Source organism: Podarcis melisellensis (genome assembly GCF_964234715.1).
Source record: "Podarcis melisellensis genome assembly, chromosome: 8".
NCBI lineage: Eukaryota > Metazoa > Chordata > Lepidosauria > Squamata > Lacertidae > Podarcis > Podarcis melisellensis.
Genome location: NC_138540.1, coordinates 85,519,738 through 85,539,843, shown reverse-complemented (window position 1 = coordinate 85,539,843; position 20,106 = coordinate 85,519,738). Strand labels below are relative to the sequence as shown.

The 20,106-nt window shown below is 47.6% G+C and overlaps 1 protein-coding gene across 1 annotated transcript in view; it reads right to left on the bottom strand.

Moving 5' to 3' along the window:
• MEIS3 (Meis homeobox 3) overlaps positions 1-20,106 on the bottom strand; it is a 75,474-nt gene that overhangs the window by 48,816 nt on the left and 6,552 nt on the right. The window contains 3 exon segments of the mRNA XM_081922270.1: positions 3,277-3,327; positions 5,334-5,384; positions 12,199-12,346. Coding sequence (XP_081778396.1) covers positions 3,277-3,327; positions 5,334-5,384; positions 12,199-12,346 — 250 coding nt within the window.

Below are 20,106 nucleotides of genomic sequence, written 5' to 3'. Positions count from 1 at the left end.
GGATGAAATTCTAACTGGGCTGACACACAGCCTGTGATCTTAAGTACTGTGACATCAACCACCCACATCCAAATTTCTGAACGCAGGAAGCCCAAGATGCTGGTCCAAGGTATCGCTCAAATAGAGCGGTTGCTAAGCAACAACCTCCGATGAACCCAGCATCTTCTGAACTTAAACACATAAGCAACATGCACCTCTTACACTTATTTCTGGGCAAGACCTCGCCAAGATATATAGACAGGCTACAATAATAATATAATTATAATAATAATTTATTATTTATACCCCGCCCATCTGGCTGAGTTTCCCCAGCCACTCTGGGCGGCTTCTAATCGAGTGTTAAAAACAATACAACATTAAATATTTAAAACTTCCCAAAACAGGGCAGCCTGCAGATGTCTTTTAAAGATAAGATAGCTACTTCTTTCCTTCACATCTGAAGGGAGGGCGTTCTACAGGGCGGGCGCCACTACCGAGAAGGCCCTCTGTCTGGTTCCCTGTAACTTCACTTCTCGCAATGAGGGATCCGCCAGAAGGCCCTCGGCGCTGGACCTCAGTGTCTGGGCTGAACAATGGGGGTGGAGATGCTCCTTCAGGTATACAGGACCAAGGCCGTTTAGGGCTTTAAAGGTCAGCACCAACACTTTGAATTGTGCTCGAAAACGTACTGGGAGCCACTGCAGATCTCTCAGGACCAGTGTTATGTGGTCTTGGTGGCCACTCCCAGTCACCAGTCTAGCTGCCGCATTCTGGATTAATTGCAGTTTCCAGGTCACCTTCAAAGGTAGCTCCACGTAGAGCGCATTGCAGTAGTCCAAGCGGGAGATAACCAGATCATGTACCAATCCAGCAAGACAGTCTGTGGTCAGGTAGGGTCTCATCCTGCGTTCCAGATGGAGCTGGTAGACAGCTGCCCTGGACACAGAATAAACCTGCGCCTCCATGGACAGCTGTGAGTCCAAAATGTCTCCCAGGCTGCGCAACTGGTCCTTCAGGGGCACAGTTGCCCCATTCGGGACCAGGGAGTCCCCCACACCCGCCTGCCCCCTGTCCTCCAAAAACAGTACTTCTGTCTTGTCAGGCTGTGCCAACCTGGCGCACTCTAGCTGCAGTCAAAAATATTTACAGGGCACCATGTTGGCAAAGACTGCTTTTAGGCCGACCCATAGGTGATGGGCAGCAGCGGGCAGAAAAATGGCTTTGCCAACACCCTCCTTCACTCAGCTTCCCAGTGTGATCTCACTGGATGCCTTCAGTTACGTTTGCCTAGAAAAATTGAAGCTGTCAACGTGGAGCTAGAAGCCGCGAGATCAAAGAAAAGGGGAGCTGCGAAGGAGCTGAGCTGCATGGCAAAGTGCCCCGTGGCGACCCAGCCTGCCAGCCAGCCAGTTCCTCTCAGCTCAGCTGCAGCGCCGGGGCCCTGTGATGAGGTTTGCGAAACCAGAGCCACTAAACTGAAGTGGCTTCCACTGACAAGGCCAGATTGGCTTTGCTAAATATAGTGGCTCGATAGCTCAGATCTGAAGTCTCGTAACCTGTCCTGGGCATATAAGCCTAGCTCAGAAACGGGCGGTTGTGGGATGAAAACCTGAGCATTGTGGTGGCCAGGAGATTTGTGGATCGAGCCACAAAACCTACAAGATGCACACAGAGAGACGTCGTTTCTGTATTCTTTAGCCATCCCTCTCGGGATCAGTATGAATGGGTAGAGGGCATGGCGAGATTAGCATTTATCTGAAAACCTATGAGTTCTGGTGCCGTAAAAACATAATGGAGAACTGGACTCTGAGTCTATTTTTAAAACTTCTCCCCTTCTCACTCCCATATGAGGAAATACGTCAAAATTGGAGACAGCTGTTGCTGGTGCTTGTGAGAAAGGGAAATTATTTGCAAACTTTTTTCTTTTTGCTGGAGGATAACTTGGATTTTGATCTGTTGGTTTTTTTAAAAAAAGAATCCTATACTTTGAGATAGTGGGATTTTTCACCCTTTCAGTTTTCCCAGGGACCACCTCAGGCTTTGCTTCGAGATATAAGAAAACTAGTTGTGCAGAAGCACAGAAGAAATATGTGAGATATTGCACTATGAGGCTGAGAATTCTGCTGTGGAGGACCTCAAATCCCCCTCCCCGCCATCAACTTTCCTTTTATAAAGACAGGTTTCTGTCCCTCATGATGAGCCTGGAGGTGTGTGGGCAATGCCTGAAGTCTCAGGTACTGGGAGGTAGGCCTCAGTGAACGTTTTCTAAAGGGTTGGGGCAGGATATCAGCAGAACCAAAACAAGCCATGTGAAATGGCAAACATGTAATAATAATAATAATAATAATAATAATAATAATAATAATAATAATAATTTATTATTTATACCCTGCCCATCTGGCTGAGTCTCCCCAACCACTCTGGGCAGCTACCAATCAAATGTTAAAAACAGTACAGTATTAAATATTTAAAACTTCCCTAAACAGGGCTGCCTTCAGATGTCTTTTAAAGATAGGATAACTGCTTATTTCCTTCACATCTGAAGGGAGGGCGTTCCACAGGGTGGGCGCCACTACCGAGAAGGCCCTCTGTCTGGTTCCCTGTAACTTGGCTTCTCTCAATGAGGGAACTGCCAGAAGGCCCTTGGCGCTGGATCTCAGAGTCTGGGCTGAGTGATGGGGGTGGAGACGCTCCTTCAGGTATACAGGATTGAGGCCGTTTAGGGCTTTAAATACTTTGAATTGTGCTCGGAAATGTACCGGGAGCCAATGCAGATCTCCCAGGACTGGTGTTATATGGTCCCAGCGGCCACTCCCAGTCACCAGTCTAGCTGCCGCATTCTGGATTAATTGCAATTTCCGGGTCACCTTCAAAGGTAGCACCACGTAGAGCGCATTGCAGTAGTCAGAGCGGGAGATAACTAGAGCATGCACCACATGATTTATACAGAAGTCAGAGAACGAATGTAAAAAATAATAATGGTTCAATCTACCTAATTCATGCAGGTTTCAAAATCCAACTTTCTTCAGTGCAGGATTCTAAACTAGCTGCAGCAAGGAAGACATATTGACCACAACTTGACTTCTCAGCAAACTTGATTGGGCCCAACATTTGGTTTCAGCAGTTATTGTAGGAAACCACAATCAGGGATGCCACTAATAAAGCAGGGATCAATCGTGTCCTTCTGCCTAGTTTCCAAATTGCTAAGACTGGGGATGTTTTTTTGAGGGTGTGTGTGTAGAGTTTGCAGGTGGGAAAAGGATAAAAGACATTGCAAAGCAAAGCAAACGTCTGTACCTTTTCTAATTCCAGAAGGTGGAATCTCAGGACTTGAATAGCTTGGATCATCTGCAATTATAAAGAGAGAGAAAGATTGGTGACTGTATTACTTTTCTTAGACTGTGATATTGTTGTCGTTTCAGCCTGCCGTTTTCCCTGACAGGAGTCAAGGCGGCTTACAGATAAAATCAAGAGCTGCTGAAAACATAGAATAATCCACCATTAAAAAGCAATTAAACATTGACAGAATTAAAACTATATGCATATCTGTTTATAAATACACCAATAATTACAATGAAAACAGCATGCCACCAGCCCGTTAACTAAAAGCAGTCGATTCCCAAAAGCTTGTTGGAGCAAAAAGGTCTTCACCTGCCAACGGAACGACAACAAGGAGGGGGCCAGGCTAACCTATTTAGGGAGATAACTCCAAAGTCTGGGAGCAGCCACTGAGGAGGCCCTGTCCCATGTCCCCCCCCCAAGCCTTCCTGTGAGGATGGCAGGATGGAGAGAAGGCCCTCCCCTCAAGATCTCAAAACCCAGGCAGGTTCATATGAGAGAATACGGTCTTTCAGAGAGTTTTGGCCTAGTTAAGGCTGAGAGGCGGCGGCTTGCCTAAGACTTCCTAGCAGACTGATGGCTGCAGCAACTGTAGAGCCAGGGATTTGATTTCTCGGCTTTGCTAAGCAGCTGGCCTCTGCATCACCCTCAACGGGAAGGACCCAAGTTGTGTCCAGTTGGCTAGCAGGCAGTGAGGATCACTGGTGGAATCGCTGGCAGGCCAGTTATTCAGAATCCAGATTTGCGTCCCACTTGTGTAAAGTTGTGAAGGAATGATGGTGCGTTTCTAAGATGGGCGTACGCCCTTCATGTGTACTCCCATCATCCTTCATGTGTTGCGGGACTACAACTCCCATCATCCCTGACCATGGTCAGGGTGCATAGCTGTCAACTTTTCCCTTTTCTTGCAAGGAATCCTATTCGGAATACAGTGGTACCTCAGGTTACATATGCTTCAGGTTACATACGCTTCAGGTTACAGACTCCACTAACCCAGAAATATTACCTCAGGTTAAGAACTTTGCTTCAGGATGAGAACAGAAATCGTGCTTCGGCGGCGCGGCGGCAGCGGGAGGCCCCATTAGCTAATGTGGTGCTTCAGGTTAAGAACACTTTCAGGTTAAGTACAGACCCCCGGAACGAATTAAGTACTTAACCTGAGGTACCACTGTAAGGGAATTTCCCTTAAAAAAAGGGAAACGTTGATAGCTATGGGTGGGTGAGGCTGCTGGGAGCTGGAGTGCAACAACATCTGGACGGTGCACACATATTAATTGATTTATTAATTGATACATCGGCTTTACATAACAGCTTTTGCTCCAAGGTACTTGAGGGGGCGTACCTGCTTCTTCCTCTCCTCGTTTAATCCCCACAACAATCTTGTGAAGTAGAATAAGGCTGAGGGGCCATGACTCACCCAAGGACCTTCATGGACAAGTGAGGCTTGAACCATGGTCTCCCGGATTGTGGACCAATACTCTAGCCACTAGGGACGCGGGTGGCGCTGTGGGTTAAACCACAGAGCCCAGGACTTGCCGATCAGAAGGTCGGTGGTTCGAATCTCCGCGACGGGGTGAGCTCCCGTTGCTCGGTCCCTGCTCCTGCCAACCTAGCAGTTCAAAAGCACACCAGTGCAAGTAGATAAATAGGCACCGCTCCGGCGGGAAGGTAAACGGAGTTTCTGTGCGCTGCTCTGGTTCGCCAGAAGCGGCTTCGTCCTGCTGGCCACATGACCCGGAAGCTGTATGCCGGCTCCCTCAGCCAATAAAGCGAGATGAGCGCCACAACCCCAGGGTCGTCCGCGACTGGACTTAATGGTCAGGGGTCACTTTACCTTTTACTCTAGCCACTACACTACACTTTCTCTGAATGGAAGTGTGTGTGGAGAAGTGATTACTAAAAGTGAATGTGAGAAAACACCTCGTTGCTCCTTTGCAGAGTAGGCAAGGCTGGCAGACGGACAGGGGAAATGCAGTTTAAAAACTTAAAACGAGAAAAGAAAGAAGCGTCCTTACCAAGTTATCCAGCTCAGGATTGGAAGAAAATAAAGGTTTTTCTGTCCTAACCTAAAAAAACAGGCATTTGGGGATGGGAAGGGGGGAAGAGAAGAAAACAGAAGGAGCATTAGTACAGGGGGAGAAAACATGATAGAGAGAAATGTAAGGAATTGATGCGCATCACTGAAAAATCTGTTTCTCTCATTTCCCAGAAACTGTAAAGAAACGGCAAAAAAATGTGACTCTCATCCCCTGAGAGCAGCAGCTGGCAGGAGAACATATATTTCGCTTTCAAGACTTTGCAACCTCCCTCTCCCCACCCCCCACCCCACCCCAGGAGCCCCCTGTGCTTTTAAAATTCCTCAACATTTCCCCTCCCTGTATCAAAATGCAAAAGTGTAGTTTCCCCCCCCCCTCCACATGTCTCATTTAAGAAACGAGAGAGAAATCGCGGCAGTAAATAGTTTCAAGGCACTAAACAGGCCCAGGCGTCTGGCCTCATCCTCTCTGTTCTGGGACAGGGCTCCGCCAACTTGGAGAATCAAAAATTCTGGTAGCCGGGTGGGACCTTTAAGAGGAGATCCAGAGGCAGCTGCGAAGGGGTGTGTGTATGTGTGTGCATGTGTGTGAAGTCCAGTTTGGGCAGGTCTGGGGTTGGAGCAAAAGTTGTTTACTCACCTAAGGCGAGGTTTGCCTTGCGAGTGCCTTCCAGATGTGCTTGGACTACAAATCCCATCATTCCCAGTCATTCCCAGGCACCTGGAGGGCACTAGCTTGGCAAAGGCTGACCTTGGGAGTACCGTTTTATTATTTTATTTTATGACGGCGAGTGTGGAGGACTCCTCCATTTCCCCTTTTGTTGTTCTGGCAACTGGCTGAAAAGATACAAGGTGGCGGGGGGAGGGGGGGCTAAATCCCAGTAAAAGGAATTTCCTAATTCCCAGCTGTGTCTCAAGGACAAACAGCAGATTGCTAACACATATAACAATGCCTTGTGCCTTTAAAAAAAAAGAAGAAGGGGAGGTTAGAACTGAGAAAAGCCAGTTTCTTAACCATTTCTCGGCTCGCCATTTCTCTGCATCAGTTTGCTTGCCTGCACACACACACACACACACACACACCCATATCCCCAAAGGCTTTTCTCCCCATTGGGGGCACTGCCAGACTGGGATTCCATCACACCGTGGCAAATTCAGGTTGTACAGTTTATTTTGCTTCAACTGGCTCTATATCATGCTTAAGAGAGCCAGTGTGGTGTAGTGGTTAAGAGCGGTGGACTTGTAATCTGGTGAACCGGGTTCGCTTCCCCGTTCCTCCGCATGCAGCTGCTGGGTGACCTTGGGCCAGTCACACTTCTCTGAAGTCTCTCAGCCCCACTCACCTCACAGAGTGTTTGTTGTGGGGGAGGAAGGGAAAGGAGATTGTGAGCCGCTTTGAGACTCCCTAGGGTAGTGATAAAGCGGGATATCAAATCCAAACTCTTCTTCTTCTTAACACCATAAAACTCAGGTTACACAGCGAAAGTTCGTGAGGACCACAAACTCGCTTGTTTTTAAGAGCTTCTGGACACCCTGTTTATCAAGCATTGGTTCCAATTTGCTTGCAGGGGAGGTTAGGTGACGTTAACATAGAATAATAGAGTTGGAAGGGACCCAGAGAATCATCTAATCCAAACCCCTTCAATGCAGGAATCTCAACCATAGCATCCTTGACAGGTGGCCCTCCAACCTCTGCTTAAAAATTTCCAAGGAAGGAGAGTCAACTACCTTCCATTCCTTGGTCAAACAGCTCTTACAGTCAGAAAGTACCATATTTTTCGCTCTATAAGACACACCAGACCATAAGACGCACCTAGTTTTTGGAGGAGGAAAACAAGAAAAAAAATATTCTGAATCCCAGAAGCCAGAACAGCAAGAGGAATCACTGCGCAGCAATCCCTCTTCCTGTTCTGGCTTCTGGGATAGCTGTGCAGCCTGCATTCCCTCCATAAGACGCACACACATTTCCCCTTACTTTTTAGGAGGGACAAAGTGAGGCTTATAGAGCGAAAAATACAGTGCTTCCTGATGTTGAGCCGGAATCTCCCTTTCTTGAAACTTGAATCCCACCGTTTCCAGTGCTCACTGCCTGAGCTTCTTCCTTGTGCTAGAAAGTCTGATTTGGGAGGGGGGCAAGAGGAGGGCAACCAAAATGGTCAAAGGCCTGGAAACGATGCCCTATGAGGAACGGCTAAGGGAGCTGGGCAGGTTCAGCCTGGAGAAGAGGAGGTTAAGGGGTGATATGATAGCCATGTTCAAATATATAAAAGGATGTCACATAGAGGAGGGAGAAAGGTTGTTTTCTGCTGCTCCAGAGAAGCCGACATGGAGCAATGGATCCAAACTACAAGAAAGAAGATTCCACCTAAACATTAGGAAGAACTTCCTGACAGTAAGAGCTGTTTGACAGTGGAATTTGCTGCCAAGGAGTGTGGTGGAGTCTCCTTCTTTGGAGGTCTTTAAGCAGAGGCTTGACAACCATATGTCAGGAGTGCTCTGATGGTGTTTCCTGCTTGGCAGGGGGTTGGACTCGATGGCCCTTGTGGTCTCTTCCAACTCTATGATTCTACGTGGGTTTGTGCCACGTCAAGGGTGCCAAATCAGCTCTGATTGTGCCTCCGGAACTTGCCACCATGTAGTGGAAGCAGACCTATAATGAAAGCAACACTACAGACGCACCCTTGGCAGGGAGATGTACTGGAAAAGGTGGGATAACACGTGCTGGACGCAACCAGTGCCGGATTTACGTATAAGCTAAGCAAGCTATAGTTTAGGGCCCCACTCTCTTGGGGAAAAAAACAACTGGATATACATTTCCAAAATATAAGATAAAAATAAAATAAAACCTACATACAGCAACAGTGTTTTGTATTTTGTAGGCTCCTATGATGTAAGTAGGGGGACGCGAGTGGCGCTGTGGGTTAAACCACAGCGCCTAGGACTTGCTGATCAGATGGTGAGTGGTTCGAATCCCCAAGACGGGGTGAGTTCCCGTTGCTCGGTCCCTGCTCCGGCCAACCTAGCAGTTCGAAAGCACATCAAAGTGCAAGCAGATAAATAGGTACCGCTCCGGCGGGAAGGTAAATGGCGTTTCTGGGTGCTGGTCTGGTTTGCCAGAAGTGGCTTAGTCATGCTGGCCACATGACCCGGAAGCTGTACGCTGGCTCCCTCGGCCAATAAAGCGAGATGAGCACTGCAACCCCAGAGTCGGTCACGACTGGACCTAATGGTCAGGGGTCCCTTTACCCTTTACCTTTATGATGTAAGTAATGGGGCCCCAAACATTTTAAGTTAGAGCTTAATAATTATTTCACTATTAATATATTTCTTCTTATTTGTACAGTATTTCAGTTCAACAATAACTTTTGATGAAATACATAGTTTGTTATGTGCAAATGGCTTTAGGGCTATAAATTACCATATATTCAACATAAAAAAGCAGGGACAATTTCTTGTTGACAAAGGACAGCTGGACATATAAAGGGCCCTATTACCTTCAGTTGCTTAGGGCCTCATCAAGCCTAAATCCGTCCCTGAACGCAACGTTGCTTAAGTTCCCCACAAACCTATTAGAACGAATGCTCAGTGTAAATGATGTCCGTAAGCAGCAAGAATTTCAAACATGAATGTTTGAACCCAGAAGGACAGGAGCTGCTTTGGGGCAGGGATTTGGAGCAGAGCACAGAGCCTAGGATTTGCCGATCAGAAGGTTGGCGGTTCAAATCCCCGCGATGGGGTGAGCTCCCGTTGCTTGGTCCCTGCTCCTGCCAACCTAGCAATTCAAAAGCAAGCCAACGTGCAAGTAGATTGCTCTGGATTGCCAGAAGCGGCTTAGTCATGCTGGCCACATGACCTGGAATCTGTATGCCGGCTCCCTCGGCCAATAAAGCGAGATGAGCGCCGCAACCCCAGAGTCGGCCCCGACTGGACCTAATGGCCAGGGGTCCCTTTACATTTTTAATTGCAGTAAAGGAAGAAAGGGGTTAAACTCCCGTTTCCTCCTCCTCAAGCTGTTTTCCCCTTCTGTATTCTCTACTCCTGACAGAGCTTTTTCTTTTAAAGTGTAGAGACCTTGTTACAGACTTTACAACCTGCTTTGCTCCCCCCACCCCTAAAAAAACACACACTTTTTTGTTCCATCCTAGGCTATTCATTTGATCCATCTTGGCTTTGAGTTCGCCTTCCAACTCAATGAGAGGGGAATTGACCTCCATTGATTCACCATATTGGTTAACTGAGCAATCATCCCAACAGTGGACTTTTAATCGAAGAGGTCCCTGTCTCAAAACCTTGCAGGAACCTACCAACGCTGCTACGAGCTTTGCCAGATTTTCACCCTCTTCTGCCCAGCTGCCAGAACGGAAAAGATATAAAGGCAGTAGGACGATGAAAACGTGGGATTAAAAGAATATAAATGTCCCTAATTTCCATACAATTAAAAGACTACAGAGGATTTTTTTAAGGCCAGACTACATGTATGGCACTATGCATTGGCAATTTTCAGCAGGCCAGCATGGCCAGTGGTCAAGTTTGATGAGAGCTGTACTTCCACTGCTAGAGGTTGGTTCACACCGTTGAGAAGCGGACACGGAGCAATGGATCCAAACTACAAGAAAGAAGATTCCACCTAAACATTAGGAAGAACTTCCTGACAGAAAGAGCTGTTTGACAGTGGAATTTGCTGCCAAGGAGTGGGGTGGAGTCTCCTTCTTTGGAGGTCTTTAAGCAGAGGCTTGACAACCATATGTCAGGAGTGCTCTGATGGTGTTTCCTGCTTGGCAGGGGGTTGGACTCGATGGCCCTTGTGGTCTCTCCCAACTCTAGGATTCTATGATTCTAATTGCTTTTCATTGAGAAACAGCAGGCAAGGAAACCCCACCAGCCAGAATCAGGATGGTCACATGGGTGTGGGTGGGTGTAACCCTTTTCTCCTGCCTCCTGGTCCTAATGAAAATCACCTCTTACCTTAAGCCATGGAGCTAAGCAAAAGACCAGCATGACTGTCTGCACTGCACAGAAAATCTGCATTCGGCAGAAGGTGCTCGGCTTCTCAACGGTGTGAACCAACCTTGAAGGTTGAACCTTCCTCAACCTTCCTCTCCCTCTAGCAGTGGAACTACAACTCTCATCAAACTTGATCACTGGCCAGTGGCGTAGCGTGGGGGGTGCAGGGGGGGCTGGCCGCACCGGGCGCAACATCTGGGGGTTAGGGTTAGGGGGCACAAATCCACGGGTTAGGGGGTGCTAATTACTTGCCTTACCCCGGGTGCTGACAACCCGCGCTATGCCACTGGCCATGCTAGCCTGCTAAAAAATAAAAACCTCCTCCTTGTTTAGGCAAGTCTACCCAGACATGTGATTTTATTATGCATATTTATTTATTTTTAAACCGTTGGTTTTCTCTGCAATTAGTTAATTTTATCCTGCTTCCTGTTTTGAAAGCTTGTTTTTCTTAATGAACATTTTACACCATTTCGGGCAAACAGCTTTGAGCCAAGTACAGTATATAACTCTTTGTTAAATGAAATAAAAATAAGGAATGGCTAACCAATTTATGGCGGCCTGAGCTTTCATGGGCCGGAATCCAGTTTGTTGGATGCATGAAGTCTCGAAATTTTGCCTCAATAAAGAAGTCGTTTTGAAGGAGCCACAGGACTTTCCACTGCCTCTGGCGAGTTAAGAGCTGACTTTGGACAACCTAGTCAGGAATCTTTTTCTAGAACCTGATTCTGAATTATTATTTTTTAAAAAGACTACAAATACAGAGTAAAGGTAAAGGGACCCCTGACCATTAGGTCCAGTCGTGGCCGACTCTGGGGTTGCAGCGCTCATCTCGCTTTATTGGCCGAGGGAGCCGGCGTACAGCTTCCAGGCCATGTGGCCAGCAGGACTAAGCCGCTTCTGGCAAACCAGAGCAGCGCACGGAAACGCCGTTTACCTTCCCGCTGGAGTGGTGCCTATTTATCTACTTGCACTTTGACATGCTTTCGAACTGCTAGGTGCGCAGGAGCAGGGACTGAGCAACGGGAGCTCACCCCGTTGCAGGGATTCAAACCGCCGACCTTCTGATCGGCAAGTCCTAGGCTCTGTGGTTTAACCCACAGCGCCACCCGCGTCCCTTACAAATACATACAAGTAGGCAATTTGGCTAAGGAACATTTTTAAGGAGTGGTAACTTAGAGATCACTGCAGATGGTGACAGCAGTCACGAAATTAAAAGACGCCAGCTTCTTGGGAGAAAAGCAATGACAAACCTAGACAGCATCTTAAAAAGCAGAGACATCACCTTGCCAACAAAGGTCCGTATAGTTAAAGCTATGGTTTTCCCAGTAGTGATGTATGGAAGTGAGAACTGGACCATAAAGAAGGCTGATCACCAAAGAATGGATGCTTTTGAATTCTGGTGCTGGAGGAGACTCTTGAGAGTCCCATGGACTGCAAGAAGATCAAACCTCACCATTCTGAAGGAAATCAGCCCTGAGTGCTCACTGGAAGGACAGATCCTGAAGCTGAGGCTCCAAGACTTTGGCCGCCTCGGGAGAAGAGAAGACTCCCTGGAAAAGACCCTGATGTTGGGAAAGATGGAGGGCACAAGGAGAAGGGGACGACAGAAGACAAGATGGTGGGACAGTGTTCTCGAAGCTACTAGCATGAGTTTGACCAAACTGCGGGAGGCAGTGGAAGACGGGAGTGCCTGGCGTGCTCTGGTCCATGGGGTCACGAAGAGTCGGACACGACTAAACGACTAAACAACAACTTAGAGAATATTTATTTGCATGTTCCTACTGCCAAGCACTCCCCTGCTCTGCCCTCCCTCCATCACCTCTCATTCTCCAGAAACCAACCTGTTTGGCAAAGACGGCAATGTCTTCGTTGAAGGAATCCGACGAGCAGACGTCTCCTCCCGGGTAGGAGCCAGAAGTGTCCCTGGGAGAACAGGTTGCCAGCTCACATTTTTCAAAGACCAGGGCCAGCAGCGGGAATAAGGGATGCCTGTTACACAAGAGGAGATGTTTAGGGCCTAGCAGAGTGGGAGATCCAAAGAGATCAGCCAATGTTTCAGCTCGGAACAGAAACTGGGGCACGGTAGGTTTGGAAAGGAGTCGGAGGCTCAGAAAATAAGCTCTTCTTACAGAGCCTTGTGCTTTCCCCTCATTTCCTGACTAGCCACGCTGCCAGCATAAAGTGAGGCAAAAGGGCTCTTGGTGTTTGAGACCATTTGAAAGGGAAAAACAAATTAATGTACATTAAAATTCATGGAAAATTGGGGGGAAAGTTGCATTGGTTCTCAGTACCGTATTTACTTTCCTCGGCCGCACAGTGGTGGGAATGCTGCCTGAGGGTCATAGGGTTGTCTCCACCCAAGTTCTACTCAAAGTAGACTTATTGAAAATAATGGGCCTTAGTCATGCTGCCCAATTTCAGTGGATTATTCTGAATAAGAAGACTTGACATTGGATACAACCCATAACCTGAAAACCCATATTGCTGCTCTCTTAATGCCATCACCATTGATTTATTAACTGCCTTCTAAACCACCAGGCATATAAGACGAAAACAGAAAAACAACAACAATAATAACAGCAACAATTTTATTTTTTACACTCTGCCCATATATTTAACGCAAGACGAAAATATTAACAAGTGGACATTTGTGGTAAAGACCCATTTGCCCATCTGGGGAAAGCTGCTGAAACAAAAAATTATTGGAGAGACGGTTGGAAACAGTAAAAAATAAAAAAAATTATCTGCATATGCCCTGAGACCCACTTTCACCCCTACCTTGGGCCCACCAGTGCTGGAGACCTCTAAGCCGAGTTTGTAAACTGACAGACTCCATCAAACTGTGTGTGTGTGTGTGTGTGTGTGTGTGTGTATCAAGCTGTGTGAAGGCTGCAGAAGTCCTGTCTGGGATGCGGCGTATGACACGGCATGTTCACACCTCAAAGTCACCACAGTGTGGCATCGTCAAGATATCAACCTTGCATGTGTGAAGGGAACTCCCGGCCCAGTGAATAAAAACAGCAAAGGCCGTGTGTGTGTGTGTGTGTGTGTGTGTGTGTGTTCAAGAAACAAAACCCAATTCCACAATACTTTAAATCCATGCAAAAAATGTGATTTGGAATCTTGGTCTACGTGCCAAGTAATGTTCTAGAAGAAGAGCAAATTCTGAAAAAAACGAGAGAGAAGTCATTCAAAGGAGGGGGCGAGGCAGTATGTGGCTCTAAGAAACCGTTTCTGCTAGGATCACAGTTATTTCAAAGAGCTCATTTGGGGGTTCGGAGGGGAGCTCACTTCCACCCTGTTCTGTGATTTATGTCTTAGGAGCAATGTCAACTGCAAACCAGTAAAGGCCATCCTTCGGCTGCTTTCTCTCTCTCCCCCCCCCCACCAGCACACACATTTCCCCCCTAGATTTGGACGGATAGCTAGCAAGACAGAGTGTTCCCAGCCATACATTATACAAGTTCACGCACCATATGTTACACAAATATTTGTAGCTGAGGCCCAGCACGGTGTAGCTGTTAAGTGAGCGTCTCCACGGAACTTTTAGATCTCGTACGTAAAGAAAAACAAATCCCCCGCTGCCCCCCAGGAAAGATGGGGAGGCAAAATCCTGCAACATTTCATCTCCTCTCTCCCTCTCTGCCCCGCTGCAAATTCCAAGAGGGGGAGAAAAAATTGCAAATTAAAACCATTGCCAGCTGTAAGTAGGGATCTGGGGGTAGGGTGTTGCAGGGCTGGGCATGGCGGCGGGAGGGGGGCAAATAACTTTTATGTCTCGTAGGGTGGAAAAAAATAGACTTGCTCTACGACGGCTGGAAAGTTTCAAACCGCACAGCGCAAGTCGAAGACGAAAGGAAGGGAAATCCATCACGTTCCTCTTAGGCCAGTTGCTCCCCCCACTCCACCCCCAGTGATGCTTTTATAAACCAGTTTCTGCATTTCCCAACCTTGCTGGGGAGGGGGCAGAGCACTTTTGATTTAGGAACCAGATTCTACAGTGATTTCTGTCCTGGGCTGGAACTGGCGAGGAAGCAGAACGTACACCAAAGGGCACTTTTTCGTGAAAGTGAGGACCAGTCACTAGAAATCACAAGCGCTGTGAGTGCTCTTGTGTTCAGATTGTGGGGCTTCCCATTGGGACATCTGGTTGCCCCCCATGTGAACAGGATGCTGGCCTAGCCAGACCTCAGGCCTACAAGGTTCTTCTGATGTTATTGTGCCGTCTTCAGAATCCGATTCCCAAATACTCTGGCCGATAACCCACAGCTAGGAAGAGAAACATTGGTTGTGGGCTTTCCATCTGAGCTTTCCATACAAAAGTGCAAGAATTCGGTTCTCAGTGTCCTTCCCCTTAAGCTTTTCTTCTTAAAGTGTAATTTCCTTTACACTTGAAAAGAGATATTTATATAATTATCCAACACAGCAAATATTTAACCATTCGCTATATATATAAAAAAAACCCAACCATGCAGAAATATTACATTTCCCAATAATCGGGTTGCTGAGAAGCTGAAGAGGGTGGGGGGATCTGAATTGCTTTTCTTTCTATGGGCACAGGGAGGGGGGTTTAGAAAGGTGTAATTCTTCTCTTCCACACCAGCCTTTCCCCCTCAAAAACAAACACACACCTTTCTCCTAATGACAGAGCTGTCAATTGGCTGGGGTGTGGGAGCGAGAAGACACAGCCCTGATACGCCAGCCCATAAGTCTCCCCACAGGGGCGAAGATCTTAGCTGTAAGAAATTTGTTCATGAGAATAAATCTTCTGACACTCCCCCCAACCCAAATCCTAAACACAGACAAGGTCCTATCGAAATCAATGGTACTTACATCTATATAAACATGCATGGGATGAGAGTACCCTAAGGTGGACATTGTGTGTTGTATTTTAAGCACAAACTTTTTTAAAAAAATGCAGTGTGAATACAATAAAGTTATGCCCCATACAGGAAGCTGGGATTGGTTGCAGATCTGCAATGGCTTTGGCCCCAGCCTAGTGGAACACTCTATCACAGGAGACCAGGGCCCTGGGGGACTTGACATCTTTTCGCAGGGCCTGCAAGACTGAGTTGTTCCACCTGGCCTTCGGTCCAGGCCCAGTTTGAACCCCCCCCCCCCCATGGGACCCTATAAATTACCTATTTGGCCCTTTTATTGGCTCATGTGGGACCAACATGGATAGCTGGCCCTGATGAATATTTGAGGTTCCCAACCCCTATGGTTGTAATTTGTGGGCAATCATCTAATTTTATCCTGATTCTAATTTTTAAGCTGTATTTCAATCAGTTGTTTGATTGTGTTTTAATGTATCTGATATTTGATGTTAGGTCTTGGCCGGGGAGGGTGGAGTATAAATATAAATTTATTTATTTACTTACTTACTTACATTTGGTATAAGGTAAAGGGACCCCTGACCATTAGGTCCAGTCGTAGCCGACTCTGGGGTTGCAGCGTTCATCTCGCTTTACTGGCCGAGGGAGGGGCATACAGCTTCCGGGTCATGTGGCCAGCATGACTAAGCCGCTTCTGGCGAACCAGAGCAGCGCACGGAAACACCTTTTACCTTCCCACCGGAGCGGTACCTATTTATCTACTTGCACTCTGACGTGCTTTCGAACTGCTAGGTTGGCAGGAGCAGGGACCGAGCAACGGGAGCTCACCCCGTTGCAGGGATTCGAACTGCCAACCTTCTGATTGGCAAGTCCTAGGCTCTGTGGTTTAACCCACAACGCCACCCGCATCCCCTTACATTTGGTAGCAAACCCCAAATTTACATTTGTGTGGTGTGAGCAAAACAATTGCTCATTAATGAGTTACCACCAAGTTCAGTCCTGTGCCTTTAAAGAAGTCCTAGGCGTTGACGGGGGGTTTACTCAAGTCCCACTGAACTCTTCAAGACTTACTTCTGAGTAAATGTACTGAGGATGCTGTCATTGCCCTTAAAGGTAAAGGTAAAGGTACCCCTGCCCGTACGGGCCAGTCTTGACAGACTCTGGGGTTGTGCGCCCATCTCACTCAAGAGGCCAGGGGCCAGCGCTGTCCGGAGACACTTCCGGGTCACGTGGCCAGCGTGACATTGCTGCTCTGGCGAGCCAGAGCTGCACACGGAAACGCCATTTACCTTCCCGCTGGTAAGCGGTCCCTATTTATCTACTTGCACCCGGGGGTGCTTTCGAACTGCTAGGTTGGCAGGCGCTGGGACCGAGCAGCGGGAGCGCACCCCGCCGCAGGGATTCGAACCGCCGACCTTTCGATCGGCAAGTCCTAGGCGCTGAGGCTTTAACCCACAGCGCCACCTGCGTTCCATTGCCCTTGGTCACAACTAAAGCTGAAGTCGTGGTTTAGGGCTGCAACCCAGTGGAACAGCATTTGCCTTCCATGAAGAAAGTTCCAGGTTTGCTCTCAGGACGAATCTCCAGGTAAGGCTAGGAGGGATCTCTGCCTGAAACCCCAGAGAGCAGCTGCCAATCCATGAAGACAATACCAGGTGAGACAGACTAGTGGTCTTACCCAATAGAATGCAGCTTCCTAAGCCCTACACACTGTAACTGGGAAGTACGTTCCACCGAAATGAGCTGGACGTTGATTGCACTGCACATTTTGATGGATTGTGTCCATTATATGGAAGTTAAGTGGCACTGGGTTGTCTGCAACTGAGACTTACAAAGTCCCATTGAAACCAATGGACCAATCTTAGTTTCAACAAGTCTGCTGTGAGTGGGACTAGCATGAGATGCCACCCATGAAAGCAAATGGGACTTGCTTCCAAGTAAGGCAGAGACATCACCTTGCCAACAAAGGTCCGTATAGTAAAAGCTATGGTTTTCCCAGTAGTGATGTATGGAAGTGAGAGCTGGACCATAAAGAAGGCTGATCGCCGAAGAATTGATGCTTTTGAGTTGTGGTGCTGGAGGAGACTCTTGAGAGTCCCATGGACTGCAAGAAGATCAAACCTCTCCATACTGAAGGAAATCAGCCCTGAGTGCTCACTGGAAGGACAGATCCTGAAGTTGAGGCTCCAAGACTTTGGCCACCTCATGAGAAGAGAAGACTCCCTGGAAAAGACCCTGATGTTGGGAAAGATGGAGGGCACAAGGAGAAGGGGACGACAGAGGACGAGATGGTTGGACAGTGTTCTCAAAGCTACCAGCATGAGTTTGACCAAACTGCGGGAGGCAGTGGAAGACAGGAGTGCCTGGCGTGCTCAGGTCCAGGGGGTCACGAAGGGTCGGACACGACCAAACGACTAAACAACAACAACTACAAGGTAGGTGAGGTCCCTAGGGGCAGTCCAAAGCCACGTGATGCCACAACCTTGCTGGAGCTTAAGCAGGCCTATGTCTGGTCAACACCTAGGCAGCAGATCACCTGAGAACTGTACAGACTTCCACCATGGGGGGAAACACTCAACACGATCTCACAAATCGCCACCTTGCATCTCCATCTTATCCCCAGGTTCAGAAATAGACTGCACCTTCCCACCGTCACCCATCTTCTTCCAGTTTTCTCTCTTGAGACACTCATTTGAGATTTGCCCCCTCCCTCCCAATCCTAAGTGATCAAAGCATGGGACAATACATCCAAGCTGGAGTCCTCCAGATGTTCTGGACTCCAGCTCCCATCACTGATAAGACTGGGAGTCTAAAACATCTGAAGGGCCCCAGCTTGGACAAGGCTGATCCATTCTTTTTACTCACAGAATAGCTTGTGGAAGAGATTCCAGATGAGCAACGATTAAGTGTAGCTCACAATGAGGAGCAGAAAGAACACCTTTGCAACTGGAAGCTGGCATAAAAAGTACCGTATTTGTTGCTCTATAAGACTCACTTTTTCCCTCCTCAAAAGTAAGAGGAAATGTGTGTGCGTCTTGTGGAGCGAATGCAGGCTGCGCAGCGATCCCTCTTGCTGTTCTGGCTTCTGGGATTCAGAATATTTTTTTTCCTTGTTTTCCTCCTCCGAAAACTAGGTGCGTCTTATGGTCTGGTGCGTCTTATAGAGCGAAAAACACAGTACTCGGAGAAGGCTTATCTAGCCACCCGACCCATCTAAGCGGCTTCTAGGGCCAGCAATGTTGCTATGGGCTCTGAAGTTGCGTTCACAACCATCATGCCAGCTTCCCAAAGGAATCTGGCCACTGTGCAACAGGATGCTGGACTAGATAAGCTATTGGCCTCATCCAGCAAGCTGATTTGATATTCTTATGTTCTTACAACGACCCTGTTCGCAATCTAAATATATAGGCACCTGTGCAATATCACAGGGACCTGACTGGGGTGTGCTCTGCCAATCACACAGGGAGCATGTTCACTGTTTGCTGCACGAGCTGGAGGCAGGGCGTTTGTGGTGGCGTGGGAAAAGCCAACCTAAGTGGCTTCTCCCACATGGCCACTGTGCATGGGAAACTGAGAAGCACACTGAAGCATCTACCTCAGCCTATCTCTGTGGGGCGGCCATGATGGTTGCACTGACAGCCTAGAAGAGTGGTTTATGGTCACCCAAGCTGCTTGTGGGACATAGCCTGAGAACCCAAGAGGAAGGAAGCAACCAGCAAAAAGCCAGAGGTTAATGGAGCTTCCTTCTTCAGTGGCAGTGTATCCCAGAAAACACTGCTGGCAAACAGACAATTGGGGAGGACAATTCATTTCATTAATTAATTGTTGGTCTTAAAGGTTCTCAGACCTGGGTAACCACCTTGAGTCAAGCATACATTTGGGGACCCATTTCTCTATTATTATTATTATTATTATTATTATTATTATTATTATTATCTCTTCGGTGGCAGTGCTGCTGTTGCAACCCATCTTAGATCAGGCCTTGACCAGTTCAGCAGTGAAAACATATATGAAATGGATGGAAACGAAATATAAAATAGATTTAGATTGGGATATGCAGGAAAATAGAGTACATATAAAGAACAGCAGAAAAGGGGGAGTCAAAATATGGTATGTAAAGATGATTCTGTTTGAAATGTTTATTTGTCATAAATGTAAATAAATAAATAAATAAGTGGCCAGGCCTTGACCAAATAGTGAGCCCTGAGCAACCAGCCGAATGCCATTGAACTAGACCTGCCACTGTCGGAAACAGGACACTGGGCAAGGCGGACCTTTTGTCCGATTGAGCCGGGTTTGTGTTCTAATGCCAAACTAGCTCTACTCGCAGTCAAAGTGCTCCAAGAAGCACATTCCAGAATCAGGTTTTGAGTCAACTCGCTTCAAAAAAATGTAACAAGGGGAAAAAACCAAAAAACGCCTACTAAACTTTTCAAAACTGTCATTTGGATTTTTCCTTCTTGGGTGCTCAAATAAATCCAAATCCATGAGGGTGTGGATCTGGGTGTGCCGCATCCATGCCCACTCACAAAATCATGCGTGCACCTACACACACACACACACACACACTTCACCTCTGCGATGAAAAAAACTGCAGCACAAAGCCCGATCTGGAGATCCCCACCTGTTCGCTGGGACCGATCCAGCGCAAAGAGCAACAAATGGCACTTTGTAAAACGCTGCATGCTCACACCCCCCGCAGTGAAAAATAATTTTAATGCCTATATTAATAAATGCCTTTTTCAACTGGGGTGGTGGTCTGTAGGAACCCCTTGTGGGGATTCTACAATGAGCGTCATGTGGGATGAAACGAAAAGACCCTTTAACACCCAAGGCCCCCTTTTCCGGAGTGCCCAGCCTTGCGCCTCTGGGAAACTCACAACTTATAACGGGGCTGGCGACTCCGTCTTTGGA